Source organism: Phocoena phocoena, chromosome 17, assembly GCF_963924675.1.
Source record: "Phocoena phocoena chromosome 17, mPhoPho1.1, whole genome shotgun sequence".
Taxonomy (NCBI): domain Eukaryota; kingdom Metazoa; phylum Chordata; class Mammalia; order Artiodactyla; family Phocoenidae; genus Phocoena; species Phocoena phocoena.
Window position 1 is genome coordinate 60,326,652 of NC_089235.1, and position 15,833 is coordinate 60,342,484.

At 42.9% G+C, this 15,833-nt stretch overlaps 1 protein-coding gene across 1 annotated transcript in view; it reads right to left on the minus strand.

Annotated features, from left to right (window-relative positions):
- Positions 1 to 2,019: 2,019 nt before the first annotated feature.
- The window catches only part of EXT1 (exostosin glycosyltransferase 1), a 292,443-nt gene continuing 278,629 nt past the window's right edge, over positions 2,020 to 15,833 (minus strand). The window contains exons 8-11 of the mRNA XM_065895096.1: positions 14,407 to 14,496; positions 9,123 to 9,283; positions 6,298 to 6,469; positions 2,020 to 2,352 (exon numbers count right to left, since the gene is read on the minus strand). Coding sequence (XP_065751168.1) covers positions 2,167 to 2,352; positions 6,298 to 6,469; positions 9,123 to 9,283; positions 14,407 to 14,496 — 609 coding nt within the window. The 3' untranslated portion in view covers positions 2,020 to 2,166. The remainder of the gene's footprint in view (positions 2,353 to 6,297; positions 6,470 to 9,122; positions 9,284 to 14,406; positions 14,497 to 15,833) is intronic.

Genomic DNA, 15,833 nt, shown 5'->3' on the forward strand with positions numbered 1-15,833 from the left:
GGGTCATTTAACAAAAACATCACATTCATTTTTGCAAAGGAGAAAGATACAAGAATAATTTGGCACACCTAAATAATTAAATACAAACTTGCAAAGGCCAGATGAATAAGGATTAACTGCTAACCTTTTAAGTTGCTGAGTGTTGCAACTTAAAACAGCATGAAACCTATTTGGGCATTTTATAGAAGGAAACGAGTGCAAGCACCATGGACCTAAGAATTATTTTTCAATAAATACTTAAGAGATAGTCATATCCACTTAGCAGAAAATGTCACATGTATGAGAGTGGGCTAAGGCTGGGTCAAATTGGATAAGAGAGAGATTTAGGGAGCTCTTCTGAGTCACCAGGCTGCAGAGAAAAGCCCGTCTTTCATTGAAGTTCATTGCCTGTGCACCACTCACAACACAGAATCAGGACACGTGGGCTCTGGTCCTTGCTGTCACTAGGTAGCATATCGAGTCACCTCTCCAGTGCTCAAAGCTCTCTCCCTCCTTGCATTCTCTTTGAAAGTTCCTTTCTCACTTCCAGATGTCTATAAAACAAGGATGAGTCAAAGTCTCCTGGATTTACGGTTTCCACTGACCTAAGCCAGGCACTTGAACATAATTCTGTGACGAGACTTTCTTCTAACCCAATGCTGGAAACACATTTATGAGATGCATGAGAGTTTAGGGGCAAAAAAAAAAAAAAGAAAAAATTAAAGTGCTTCTTGTTTATTCAGCATAAGAGGACCCAATAATGTCTTTCGCTTCTTTATTCTCTCTTGCCTCTTCCAAGTAGAAGCAAGCGTCTAATCTCAGAAGTCTCCATCTTTTATAATGGAGTTAAGGGATATATATATTTTTTCAGTTTGTAATTGTAATTTTATAATGATCAGAAGCTCAAAGCAGCATTTCCAGGGATAGAAGTATTCTTTTTAACAAGAAGCACGACTAAACTGCAGATTCTACAGATTTAAAAATTAAAATGAAATAAAACAGTATTCACATTTGTTTCTGATTATTTTGTTTGCCAGATTCTCGTTCAAAACACTGTTTGGCTAAAAGTGGTATCAGGGTCCCAACGGTGAGATACACCCTCTGTTTACTTCTCAGCAATCCTCAAGTTCAATGGTGGGAATTTCAACATTATTACTTCTTCTTCAATAGAGAAGCTTCTGAAACGAGGTTTTCACAACCATGAAAAGAGCTTGTCTTGTGACTCCTGCCGAGCCAACGATATACTCATTCTTCCTTTGCCTTGAAACCAAAGCCTCTCCCCAGCCCTAAGCAGATGTGTGTCAGTGGTTGAATGTGTAATCTAACCCACCCCCGTGGAAAGCACTAGGTTACTATTGTGGGTCAATACTTCCATCTCACTAATATGCTGGTGGATTGTTTGCATGGCTCCTTGTGTAAACTGAACATTTCTTAATTACACTAGCGTTTTCTTGGTACTAACTTCCCGCAAGCCTGCAAGGAAAAAGATGATCATCTTTATCTCGACATAAAGTTTTCAGTTAGAACTGTCTACCTGGAGGTCATTATACTTCTTCTCATGCGAGCAACATTTTAGAGATAAAAGTTCAAGTGGATCTGCAAATTTAAAAATGGAAAACAATTTGCTCTGGCAAAGCTGAGTCATGAACTTGTCTTAGTTATGCTTGGCTATTTCTTGACATGGGGTAGAGTGACTTATGGTTTTTTCCATGAAGTCCGAGCTTTTCGAAACTGCAGGGCACCCCGCGTGACCGACGGCAATGCTGTCTGTGAAAGAGGAGCAGCAGCTTTGAAATATCCACAACCAACACAATTTTGATTAAAGAAAGAACTCTGGTTTTTAATAGTTTTGATCATTAAAAAAGTTTAAACCTGCATAGCAATCATTTCAAAAATAATTATTTAATGTTCCATAATTAAACTGTACACAACCTAGTCTTGGGACATAGAAGCCAGTGAGGTGAGTCTGGGGCAGTCCTGTGCAGTCCCACGAGTCAGGAGTAGAGTTTCCATTGGCCTTTTTATTTTCCTTTATATTCTTTTTTTTGTCACTTTGATCATCTTAGTTTATTTGGATCCTTGGCACAATCTAGCTCCACTGCTGAGCGGATGCGCACGGGGAAGAGAGAGCCGCTGACCCCATCCTCTGGCCCTTCTTGCTCCCCTCCCCCGACTCGGCCAGGTTCCTCAAAGTCGCTCGATGTCTCGGTATTTCTTCCGCAGAATAGAGACCTGGTCTTTAAAGAGGACGGGGTCGAGCCTCATCTGAGAGTGGATCAGCGGCATGTAGCCAAACCAGCTGGCAAACGTATTCATGCAGCTCTGTCGCTGGGCAAAGTGGTCAGGGTCAGCCCAGCGGGAAGCCCGAGAGGTCTGGGGAAAGGGAGAGAAAGAAGGAAGACGATGAGACAGGCGCCAGGTGAGATGGACACACGGCCGAAAACGAAGTCAGGCTTAACGGGCACGCAGTAGGGCTCAGGGTCTGGCCTGGCCACCACGCGGCCCCATCCACGTGCCTGGTGAAGACGCAAGCATGGATCCGGATTTTCAGCCTCGCCAGAAGATTTTCCCGAGACCTGCCACGTTTCCCAATGCCCCAAACATACAAAGATCCATAGGGACTGACACATTCTCTGGTCCATGAAACTGCTGTGGTCACTAAACATAAAACTTTTCTTTGCACTTGGGAGCAAATGCGATGACTAATAATGTATTTATGGTTTCACAGATAATTTTCTGAACCCCCCCCTGTTAATTTGGTTGATTCTGGGTAAGTAGAAAGATGGCTGCCGTCTCTTCAGCTCTCCATGTTGACCCTAAGGTTGGTTAAATATTTTTAGACCATTTAAATGACTGACATTGATTTAAAAGAATGCCTTAAGTGACTTGAGTGCTGAAATTTAAATAGATCAACTAAGCATAATGTCTTTAAAATCGTGTTTTTATGAAACAAGGAAAAGGTGGGCTGCCCAATTATGTCGAAAAAACCCCATAAACTCATTTATGTCAATAGGCCACTGTTGAATGGTGTATATATATGTATGTGTGTGTGTGTGTGTGTGTGTAATGTGTTTGCATCCTCATGCATTGTTAGAAAATACTTTCATAGGAAGGTACATTTTGCTGTGAGAATCACTGAGTCACTTTAAAACCACAAGTGTCAACATGCTTGAAAGAAAGCATCGAAGGTAAATACAAATGTCAAGTTATCTCGGAGCAGCAGAACAACAAACAAAACACTATTTGTAAAGTGTTTTCATGAGCTCATTTGAGCTTTGCAGCAACCTGGTCGAGTTATCTACCCAGGTAATAACATCTCCGCCGTACAGATGAGGAAGCAGGTTCAAGGAAGTTAAAATTGTTTGTTCAGGGCTAGAAAGGGGCAGAACTCAGGTTTCATTCTTTACCTTTTGTACCAGAGGAACTCTGCTTGGTAAATCAGAGAGAGCATCAAATTAAGCTGACCAGTTGAGTCCATATCAGAGCCGGAAGTCCCAAAGGTACCTCCATTTTTCTCCTAATTTGGGATGAGCTTGCAGGCCATTTCTGATTGGCCCACTCATTCCCAAAGGGCTAGACCCACTACATCCCGGTGAGTGCTCACATCCTCAAAGGGAAACACTGTCAAGAGCCTAAGCTCATTCTTATTCTCTTACAAATGAAAAAAAAAAAAAAAGAGTCCAAGTGAATCATTCAAGTCTCTTTTTTGCCTCTTGATTTTAACATTTATTTTGGGTCAACCAACATATTACAGAAGATATCTTTCCTGTGTTATAAAGGCATAATTTTAGAGCACGATATCCATTTACTTCACCAGTCACACAAACATTCAATAAACTAGTGTATATGATGGGAAGAAGGGGGCAAATATAGCACATATCTAGCTAGATACGTCTAGTTAGACCTAAGCCTAAATTTAGATTTGTTCCAAAAGGTGTGTAAAGTCACTAGAAATACTGGTTTGGTAGAATTAGGCAAATCTATGAAAAGAGTAAAAAACCAACCCCTAAGAAACTATACGTTATGAGTTCCACCCCTAATTTGTGTATAACCTCAGGGGAGTCCAGAGGACTCTGAGTTAACAATATTAAAGGAATGGTGTATCTTTAAATGAGATAATAAATATGAATATGCATGGGTACTCAATACATTTTGCTTGAATATGAAAAGTCTTTCAGTCTTAAAAATGACAAATTCTTGTAAATCCTCTCGCCTGTCCTTTTAGTAGTTAGAGGGAAACAGAATTTTCTACTAGATTCTTTGCTTTGTCCAGTACCTAGTACCTAGACCAATGCCTGATAACCTGTACATATTTGGTAAATATTAAATTATTAAATTTTATAAACTTAAAATCCTGTAAATTTTTTGCTTTTACTAAATTCAGTGAATGAAAAACCATCAATTGTGTTAACATGAGGCCTGGTTACATTTCCTCTGCAAAAGCTGGATTTACATGTGATTTTCAGTAACTGTTAGAACAAGGTACATGGAAAACCCCCCAAACTGAACTGATATAACTACATAAGTATGTCCTTTTAGGTTGACTCAAATCCTGCTGGATTCTCCATGATTTAACTTGGGTAGATCTAAATGGTCTAATGGTTTTTGATTTCGTACATAGAGTACTGAGCTCTGTCCAAGATGAATAAAAGGACCCTGAGGTGTAGAAGAATAAATAGTGGAAGAAACAGAGGTCGGGATTCAATTCCAAGTTGTCTCTAATCCTGGGTGACTTCTGGCAATATGCTTAAATTCTCTGGGTCCTAGTTTTCTTACTTGTAAAAAGAGAAAGCTTATATTTTGCTGAAAGTATCTTTAGTAGTAATCGTTTGTGACGCAACACTGTATTTTACTTTGGCAAACGCTTTCATACGTCTGACCTCGACGCTGTGAGGTAGATTTCACCATTTCCATTTTAAAGACGAGACAATTGAGTTTTGGAAGGTAACTGACTTGCCTACAGCAAGGAAGTGCTGGCTCTAGAACTGAAAACCAAGTACTATGACTCCTCATCTGCCTCCACAATGCGCGTCCGACTCAAGAGCAGCCATGAGGAGGCTGTGTTGAGAGCATTACTAGCCACTCAATAAAACACCTAAAATAAACTTGCATAAATTCTCTTTAGGTCTTTAACTCTGGAGAAGAGACGTCTTTCTTATGCCACCTGGTAGGTCACAGGAGCGCTTTTATTTTTTTATACAACTTTTATTGAAGTATAACTGTTGTGTTAGTTTCCGGTGTACAGCAAAGTGCTTCAGTTATACAGATATATATTCTTTTTTAGATTCTTTTCCATTATAGGTTATTACAAGATACTGAGTATTGTTCACTGTGCTAGACAGTAGGTCCTTGTTGTTTATCTATTTTATATATAGTAGTGTGTATCTGTTAAACCTAAACTCCTAATTTATCTCTCCCCACACCCACTATCCCCTTTGGTAACCACAGTTTGTTTTCTATGGCTGTGAGTCTACTTCTGTTTTGTAAATAAGTTCATTTGTATCATTTTTTAAGATTCCACATATCAGCAATATTATATATTTGTCTTTCTCTGTCTGACTTACTTCACTTAGTATGATAATCCCTAGGTCCATCCATGTTGCTGCAAATGGCATTATTTCATTCATTTTCATGGCTAATATTCCATTGCATATATATATATAAAATGTCACATCTTCTTTATCCATTCATCTGTCGATGGACACTTAGGTTGCTTGCATGTCTTGGCTTTTGTAAACAGTGCTGCTATGAATATTGGGGTACATGGGTATTTTCGATTTAGAGTTTTCTCTGGAGTTATGCCCAGGAATGAGACTGCTGGATCATATGGTAACTCTATTTTTAGTTTTTTTTTTTGGTTTTTTTTTTTTTTTTTTTTTGGTACGCGGGCCTCTCTCTGCTGTGGCCTCTCCCGTTGTGGAGCACAGGCTCCAGACGCGCAGGCCCAGCCGCTCCGCGGCATGTGGGATCTTCCCGGACCGGGGCACGAACCCGAGTCCCCTGCATCGGCAGGTGGACTCTCAACCGCTGCGCCACCAGGGAAGCCCCTATTTTTAGTTTTTTAAGGAACCTCCATACTTTTCTCCATAGTGGCTGCACCAATTTAGACAGCTTTTATACTCTTGACATAAAGATACTCTTGACTTACATCTTCCCAATTACCCACGTCCAAACAACATACACTCCCTCAGAGCTTTTGCATGTGGTTTGTTTCCTGATATCTTCTCATTATGCTTCCTAGAGGAACAGTGAGTCCTCATTACCTCAGACTGAGTCACCAGTGAGCAAAGCAAGGGGGGAGAGTTCTCCTTCTCTTACCTGTCCCATCATTGTCTCCTTATACTGTTTCTTCTGGGTCACTTTGATCGGAGGCAATTTTGTCACAGCAGACACCAGGAAATTCATGAGTATGTCCTCACAGTTGGCCAGCTGGTCCACCATGTTCTTCAGGCTGGCTGGCAGGTAATGGGTGTAAAGGTAGTGATAATATCTGTACAAACCAAAGACAGGTTTCAGCAGGGGCCATCATTATAAAATAACAGGTGGTCTTCTTTGTCAGAGACCACATATTCATTCTCTGAATCCCTAAACATATCATGGTTGATGATGATGAAGACAATTGTCATTTATATGGTATATACTATATACCAGGTAATGTTCTAAAGTACTTTACAAGAAATGCCTCATCTAATCCTTAGAAGAAACCTATGACGTAGGTACTACAGATAAGGAAACAAGGCACAGAGAAACACACAGATGGAGCTATTGCTTGCCCAGGCTAACTTTAATATCAGGCTGGTTGGTTAGAAACCGAATACTTAGATGTCAGGAGAAGTTACTTACATGTGATCCACATATCATTACAAGTTGAGTTACAATTTTAATTATTGGTTTAGTCAGAACTGTATTCAATGCTATCCCATGACTCTGAGTCCAACAGTATAACTGCCATTTTTTCTGGCCTGTAAGCCATGTGTCTCAACACTGTTAGAGCAAAACCCCACTCAATTTGGTGGTCAGTCATTATGGAGAACCCACAATTTATTTGAATTATTTCTCACCCTAGTATTTTTTTTGGAGGAATATATAGCATATGTTTATTGGAAAAATCATTTGAATGAATTTGATTCACTGAATGGTGGTGGTGGGAAGAAAGAGGTGGAGTCTTGAGATCAAAATTCAGTCACCCTAAATGCTTATACCTTGTGCATTTCCAACTCCATCCTTGAGATGACAGGATTCTCTATTTTTTTACTAAAAAAGACCAGGTTAAGATTGGTGTGTTTACCTTACTAAGGAGGGGATTTCAATAATGATTGAGTCAGGAACATCAGCCTTCTACACTCATGAATTTGGCCATCTTACCTGAGTCTCCTAGCTTTAAAGACCAAATCTATGCAAACAGCTCCCAAAGTTATATCTCCATCCCTGACTTTTTCAACACACTCTTTTAAATGTCCTTACATGCCCAAGACTGAACTCCTGTATTTTCCCTAATACCTATTCCATCTACGCCTTTCCCCAACTCTGTTGATGGCTTACTACTCTATACTTCTAGCTCTTCAGGTCAAAAACCCTGAGTCATCAAACTCTGTACCCAAACTGTCAGGACATCATGCTGGAGCATCTTCAAAATATGCCCACAATCTGATCACTACCTTCCCACGTCTGTTGCTCACTTCCTGACCCAGGCTCCATCATCTCTTGCCTAGATAATGTCAGTCACCTCCTAATAAGTCTCCCTGCTTCTCCCATGGCCCCCTTATAGTCTATCTTCACCACAGCCTTCACAGTAGATGCCTAAAACATAAGAAGGATTGCTCTGCTCACACCCCTGCACCGGCTCCCCACATAACTTAGAAGACTGTCAAGTCCTCATGATGGAAAGTAGGGTCCTGCATCCGGGATCCCATGACCTCTCTCATCTGCTTGCCCCTCACTCCACTCTGGTCACATCGGTCTTCTGGATATTCCTCCAGCATCCTGTCTCAGGGCATCCTTTCACACTGTTCCCCACGCCAGAGCACTCCTCCTACAGGTGTTCTCCTGGCTGACTTCCTTTCTCCTTTCAAGTCTCCACTCAAATCTCATCCGTTCAGTGAGGATCACCCCCAACCTGCCCCTTCTCCACCTTTGCCCTGCTCTGCTTTGTCTTATCTCCTAAGAGATATATATTTTAATTTATTTATTTTTATTTTATTTATTTTTGGCTGTGTTGGGTCTTCGTTGCTGCACGCGGGCTTTCTCTAGTTGCAGCGAGCAGGGGCTACTCTTCATTGAGGAGCACGGGCTCTAGGCACACATGCTTCAGTAGTTGTGGCACGTGGGCTTCGGTAGTTGTGGTTCGTGGGCTCTAGAGCGCAGGCTCAGTAGTTGCAGTGCACGGGCTTAGTTGCTCCACTCCATGTGGGATCTTCCCGGACCAGGGCTCAAACCCGTGTCCCCTGCATGGGCAGGCGGATTTTTTTTTTTTTTTTCGGTACGCGGGCCTCTCACTGCTGTGGCCTCTCCCGTTGCGGAGCACAGGCTCCGGACGCGCAGGCTTAGCGGCTGTGGCTCACGGGCCCAGCCACTCTGCAACATGTGGGATCTTCCCGGACCGGGGCATGAACCTGCGTCCCCTGCGTCGGCAGGCGGACTCTCAACCACTGTGCCACCAGGGAAGCCCGGCAGGCAGATTCTTAACCACTGCGCCAGCAGGGAAGCCTCTCTCTTAATATATTATAGAATTATTACGTATATTGCCTCTCCGCTTGTTAGAATACAAAACCTGTATGAGCAGATAATTTTTTTCCTATTTTACTCAGCGGTAAATCCTAAGCACCTAGAAGAGTGCTGGAGGTGCTCAATTAAGCGTTTACTTTGTTGTTCTTCTACACATTCAGTTTCTCAATACACCCTGAGTACGTCTCCACACCTCAGAGTCGCTGAAGATGCTGCTCTACCATAGTTTCTAAAGATGCCATAAGCCAAGAGGTTTTACTGATTTCAAAGACACACGTTGGCCACATCAACAGAATTGAAATGGGGATTTTCCAAACTAATTTCCATTAAGGTTGTTAACAAGATTTGGCCCAAGTTCCCATCTCTGCAGCAGCCAGAAACTCATATAAAAAGCAATATAAGTCGTCCAAACTCCTCACTTGTGGTAAAGAGCAGCTCCCGTCAACACCATGGAGTAGTCGTTCGTCCACTTGGACGTGTAGCCCCACCGCTCTTTCGAGTTGTCCCAGAAATGGCTGCGTGCAGGGTACCCTACAATCCTCTCGGGGAAGCTCTGCCACACGGTGAACGCAAAATCCACCTGCAGGCAGAACACAAGCCAAACAAGCAATCAACGGTGTTAACAAATGTCAACAAAACATCACCTTCCCCCTGCTAATTCGTAATGTGAAATCCCGGGACTGTTGCGAAACATTAATTCCATGTCTTCATCAGCAAATTAAACTGACTGCTTGACATTTGGCCCCATAATTATGCACATTTTAATGTTTTCTGTTAAAGAAACTTCAGATTAGTTTGGAAATGAAAGAAGGAAAAAAAATACATTGGTGGATATGTCCTTTAGAAATCCAGTCTACTCAAGCTAAAAAGTCAAAAAATCAGTTGCTCCCCCCCGCCAACCTCCAAAAGATAAGTGACCACTGAGTGATGGCAGGCATAAATGCATCTGTTTTATAAACAGGAGCAGGTTTTCTATATACATCTACAGTATGAATATAGAGCATACATCATCACCAGCACACAGCAAAGCCAGAGTGACTAAAATCAAAGCATCCACTTAAAAGCCAGAGAAAAGATGTTTAAAAAGCACACGGGTTCTAACAGGCATACAAAGCAGATATCATCAAGAACAGTCATTCAGGCCTCTCAGGTGTGAAGATGCTCAGTGCGAGGACATTTAGAAAACACATCCACAATGAAGAATCACTAGGAATAAGTGCGGACAGGCCAAGATTATTTTTAAAGGAAATGCAGTGAAATGACCTCCTAGTGCTCAAAATAACCCAAAGCAAGTACTTCTGAACCTGCTACAAACTAACATGTGTAATTAACAAATAGTCTGTTTTCAAATGTATAAACTCACTTTTGACTTTCTATGATTCTTTGATGAATGACACATAAAACAACATACAGAAAGTAAAAACAAAACAACCCCCCCCAAAAAACCCCCAGTAACAGCAAACCATCATATAATGGTCATAATTGTGTAATGCTTATAATACAACAGGCATGGCTGTAAGAACTTACATATTTTAACTCATTTCATCCTCACAGTAGCCCTGTGAAGTAGGTAATTTTAGAGTGTCCAGTTTACAGAGAGGGAAGCTAAGGATACGGAGGTTCAAATAACTTTTCTGAGTTAGTAAGTGGCAGAGCCGAGATTTGAACCCAAGCCATCTGGTTTCAGATTTGGTGTGTACTGTTATCATGGCTTCCCTTCTTGCTCTGTGGCTACAGTGTTGAAAACAATTTATCTTATACAGGTTACACATGCACCCAACAACCTTTGCCCTATCTCTTCTTGATAAGCAAGGCATACGGAATTTTCATTTATTCCACAGATATTTCAAGTCTTGGCACTGTGATGGTGGCTGGGTGGCTGAGTGATGTTGGCGAGTCCAGTTCCTGACCTCCCAGGGGTTCAAAAGCAGAGCAAATAACTGTGCACAACAGCCCAAAGGTGGAAACAACCCAAGCGCCATCAGCTCATCAATAAATAAACCAAACATGGTATATCCATTCACTGGAATATTACTCAGCTGTAGAAAGGAATGAAGCACTGATGCGTATGCATGCCACGACATGGACAGACCTTGAAAACACTATGCTGAGTGAAAGAAGCCACACACAAAAGGCCCCACATTGTATGATTCCACTTACAAGAAGTGTCCAGAATACACAAATCCATAGACATGGAAAACAGATTGGTGGTTCCAAAGGATAGGGACTGACTGATTAATGGATACAGGGTTTCCTTTTAGGGTAATGAAAACGTTTCAGAATGAAGTAGAGGTAATAAGCATGCAACACTGTGAAGGTGTTAAACGCCACTGAATCCTACATTTGAAGATGGTTAATTTTATGCTACGTGAATTTTACCTCAATTACAAGACAAAAGCAAATAAGCCTAGATCAGTATTTCCCAAGCTTTCACCATACGCATAACCATCATCGCTCCTTTTCCCACATTCCCACCACATATTCGATAACTTAGTTAATATTTTTCTTTAAATAGCATACTCTTTTTTTTTTTTAAAGCCTCATCCTAGGTAAACATGTCAGTGAAATCCTAGGTTTGGGAAACACTGGCCTGGGTGATCTGTAAGGGTCCTTTTATCTCTGAATTCTTGGGGCTTAGTTAGAAGACATGATTTTTGTAAACAGCCATGAATTTAAATTTTTATGGAGATTTAGTTTGGTGCCCTGACTCAAGATAAGAAAGCCTTAACAATATAGCTTTTTCCCCAAAGCTATAATACCTGGGGGGGAAAAAAGAAGGGTGTTGGGGGACACACATTAAGGAAGCGTGGTGGGGTAAGGGGCGTCTCAAAGTTAAAAGATAGCAGGGGAGTGGACAGTATTTGCCAAAAAACTGAAAGCAGGTCATGATAACCTGCACATCATCACTGGCATTCAATACTAATGGTGCCAACTGATGGGATAGTACATTATGCAGGCCGTCGTCAAAGAATCAGCCTGGCTGTCAGCACTCTTTGGCGTTTTCCATTATCCTCTGAAAAGGAGACGCATACACCGATGGGGCGTTTTCATCACATGAATTCCTTACTATCTCAAAGCCATTTCAAGTCATTTCAAAGCAACTCAAAAGTAAATTCCAATAAAACTATGATTCTTGTGATAGTTCTGCTTTCACACAGCTCATTAACACATCAAAGGAGGCAAAGGTCAGCTTACGGCCTCTTAAAAACTAACATCGGTTTTCTTTTGAGAATTTGAAGCAACCCAGATAAATGTAAATAACTATAAACCAACTCTATCTAATACCCTTTATAGGACACCGTTTAAAAATCTATCCTTAATACTACAGAGAGGCATTTAAACAAGCTAAGAATCCTTAGAGAGGAAATAAAATGAACCAACATCTATTCATCTAAAAAAAAAAGAGAAACCCTTGTCCTCCACGATGTCAGGCAACACGACTGCTCCACTGTTCAGCCAGAAAAGTAAACAAACCAGACGGCCAGCCTCTTAAATTTCCATCTCATGCTCAACCCATGCTGACTTCTAATTGCTCCACATACAGCACAAGTTCTTCCCAGCATGCACTGAGACGCTGGAATTGCTATTCTTTGAAAAGCAATTCACCAGCACGTGGCTACATCACAGCAGCTGAAAGTTGTTTCACCGTGGGACAGAGAGAAACAAATCCGAGTGTGAGATCAATTGCTCTGTGCCCAGCGGAAGATGAGAGATCAATCAATACTTCAGGTCACAGGGTAACGATTCAGGTATATGCTGTAGTCTTGACTATACGTTTCACATGGCAACGTGCTGCCTTTCCTCTGTTTGCTCTCCGAGATCCACTCTCGGCTCTTCTTGCCATGCCCTACGCCTGAGACAATGGAACTCTGTGGACTGCATAACCTGGTCCTCCTTGCCAGCTGGTCGCTGATTGGGGTAGGTCAATGCGCGTTGCTAGCAGGAAAATGGAGGTGGGACAGAGAGAGGACAGTATTTCTCCCCTGCTTCCCACCCCAGCTTTGGCCCCAGAGTTCCAGTAGGTGCCACACCCCTCGATGGTCATAGCTCGTGTAGGGCAGCCTCTTCTCCCTAGTTCCGCCTCTCAGGGACACCAGAAACACTGTTTCCTTCCTTCACTCCTTCAGGCCTAGAAGTAGGAGCTGCTTCCAGCTCGTGCCACTCCCCAGGTGCCTCTCCCTGTCCTGTGTCGTCCTTTAACCCCACTCACCTCCCTAAGTCGTACTAAAACCCTTCATTTGAGTCACCTGATTTGAATGGTTTGCTGCCAGGACTCTGGCGGCTACAGGCAGGAACTGTGCAATCAAAGTACCTGGCAGAGACCAGAACAAAGACATCCCTCAATAAATACCTGTTGAATGAATTTGTTCCGGGGATGCCAGCCTCCCTTGCAGGAAGCAGGAGAAAAAACGCAGGCTGGAGCGACCCGTTCCTTGTGTTCCATTGCAGTCATTCTCCTTGAACATTAAGCATCTCTCCCCTTCCCCCCACCGCTGCTTTCTCCTGACGACTCACACGTGACACAACTGGCTGTGTGCTCACACTTTGATCTGCGCAGCACGCATCCCTCCGACATCACTCATTCACCACGTATTTATAGAGCTTTGGCTGCATAGAAAGACTCTGACCAAGGTGAGGTGCAGGACATGTTGTCCTGGGGTGATTTTGGTTGCCCTTACACAGAACGTCGGCTGAACTCCATGTGATGGAGACTTGAAGCATCCACGGAATTTGAAGAGACACAGAGACTGCTAGCCCAAGTCACCATGAGTCCTGGCTATGTGGGCAGCGGGCCGTTAGAATCAGACTGCCAACCAGGAAAACGCCTGCTTGGTAAGTGTCGACATTTAAATTGAAAAGAAAATGATTACGAATAAAAAGGAATAAAAGAAGGGGAACAGGATAAGTAGCTAAGTCTCCAAGCTTTTTAGCAGCTACCATGAATAATGTATTTGCGAACTACTACATTTTTGTGTAACTGTCTTTTGTCCCCTCTACGGTTTTAAGTGCGGTTTCAGAGATCAATACTCATTCGAGTTGTAAAAATTGGTTTTCCAGCATAGCTATCTTTCCTCTTCTCTCCCTCCCCCTCACACATTGCTCTGTGCAGTCTTATTTTGGGGCACAAATATCTGAACATCTGAAATAGCAGGGATCTCCATCTCAGCCTTCAAGTGAAACCGTTTGCTCTCGTGTGGGTTGAAGAAAATGCACACTTCCAACCCAGATGGAAAAGCTGCCTTTAGAACCCAGAATAGTGTGTTCCCCAACAGAGTCAACACACGCCCACACAGGCGTTAGAAGAATCAGGAAAGATGGGCTCCCGGAGCGTAGTTTCAAGAAAATGCTGAACAGGTGCCCCTGCCCGCCTCCCCTGGGTCCCTCTGCACACCCGCCTGCACCTGCACTGTTTAAAAACAAACAAACAAACAAACAAACAAAAGGAGGGAGGGGTGAGGTGAGGTGCAGCCTCGCAAATGAGGAACCGATTAGCAGAGGAAACAAGGGGGAAAATGCCCTCATCAGGGCGCCAGGTGGCGGCAAGGTGCTCACAGGAACCGGGTTGATTCAAACCAACTCTGCAGGAAGTTTTGAAAAACGTTTTGGGCTTGGCCAAGGCAAGGGCAAAAGAGGTGCCGGCACCTTGGGATTTGAGGCGACTGCCCGCAAGGCACTCCGCCCCTCCTTGGTGAGGCTGCTTACCTCCGTGGTTGAAAGCACAGTGTCCTCGTCAAGGCTGAGCACGGCGTCTGTGATGATGTTGTCATAGGGCAGAAAACGGCTGCTCATAACCTGGGAGGTGGGGGAAAGCAGGCAGGAGGGAAGGAATTGGGGAAAAGAGAGGTAAATGGACAGTCTTGTTTTCAGGAAAATTTCCCCCATCGTCAACTTCACAAAGGACGCTCCACCACCATGTCACCTCTCGACATAGAAGGCTTCCATTTCCCATCTGTGGAGATTCATTTGGTTCCACCATTACTGGGCACCTACTGTGTACAGACACCTTGCTAGTCGAAGGGAGTACAGAGGTGAGTAAGATACATTCTCTGTCTTGGAGGAGTTCATAGTCTGCAGGGAGACCAAGATGACCAAGAGAACAAGACGTGAATGATCGGTCCTCGTCTGATACGAGAACTGCCAGGAGACCAGAGGATGCAGCAACCAGCTGCTTGGAAGAGCAATGAAAGCCTCAGAGTCACATTGAATCAGGACCTTGACGGCCAGGAATCCACTGGGGATAAACAGAAATGAGGCCTAACAGAAAGAGGGCTCAGTAGATGCAAAGGCACAGAGGGGAGAGCCAGCACTCTGAGGCCAGGGAAGAGTGGATGGACGGAGCAGTGATTCCAAGTGTGGGACACACACCACTGGAAGGCCAGGGCCTTTTAGGAGGTGCAGAGACAAACATTTAAAAATCCTACTCTTTATTAATTTTAGCTCAGAGAAGCAAAAATATATACACATATATATTAGTAGCTATAGCAATAAAAGGTACTAGTAGAATTATTCAAAAATAGTTTCATTAAAGTGAAAAGTAAGCTGATTTAAAGAAAAATACTAAACAATAGAACACGTGGTCCATGGATTTAGGAAAACTGTGAAGGTAGTATAAAGTTTGGGCAACACCAGGAAAAGGCATGGTGAGGTGAGTGTACATGTGTGTGTGTGTGTGGGGGGGGTGAGGGTTTAGGGGGTGAGGGGATCAGTCGAAAAATTGAGACCGAAGAGACTACCCTATGACAGTCCCAGCATGAACTTCTGTGTTGAAGTTTCTGTAGAATACCTAATAAGAAGGATGATTTAAGAATAACTAACATTTTTAAAAAACATTTACTCTGTGTCAGGAAATGTTCCACGTTCTTATTTATTTATTTAGGCTGTGCCGGGTCTCAGTTGCAGCATGCAGGATCTTCATTTTGTGACATGCGGGATCTAGTTCCCCGACCAGGGATCGCACCTGGGCCCCCTGTATCGGGAGCGCGGAGTCCTACCCACTGGACCACCAGGGAAGTCCCGGAAGTGTTCCAAGTTCTTTATGTACATCATCTCATTTCATCTGTATAACAAACCCGTTTTATAGGTGAGAAAACTAAGGTACAGAAAGGTTGTGTCTTGCTTAGGATGGACCC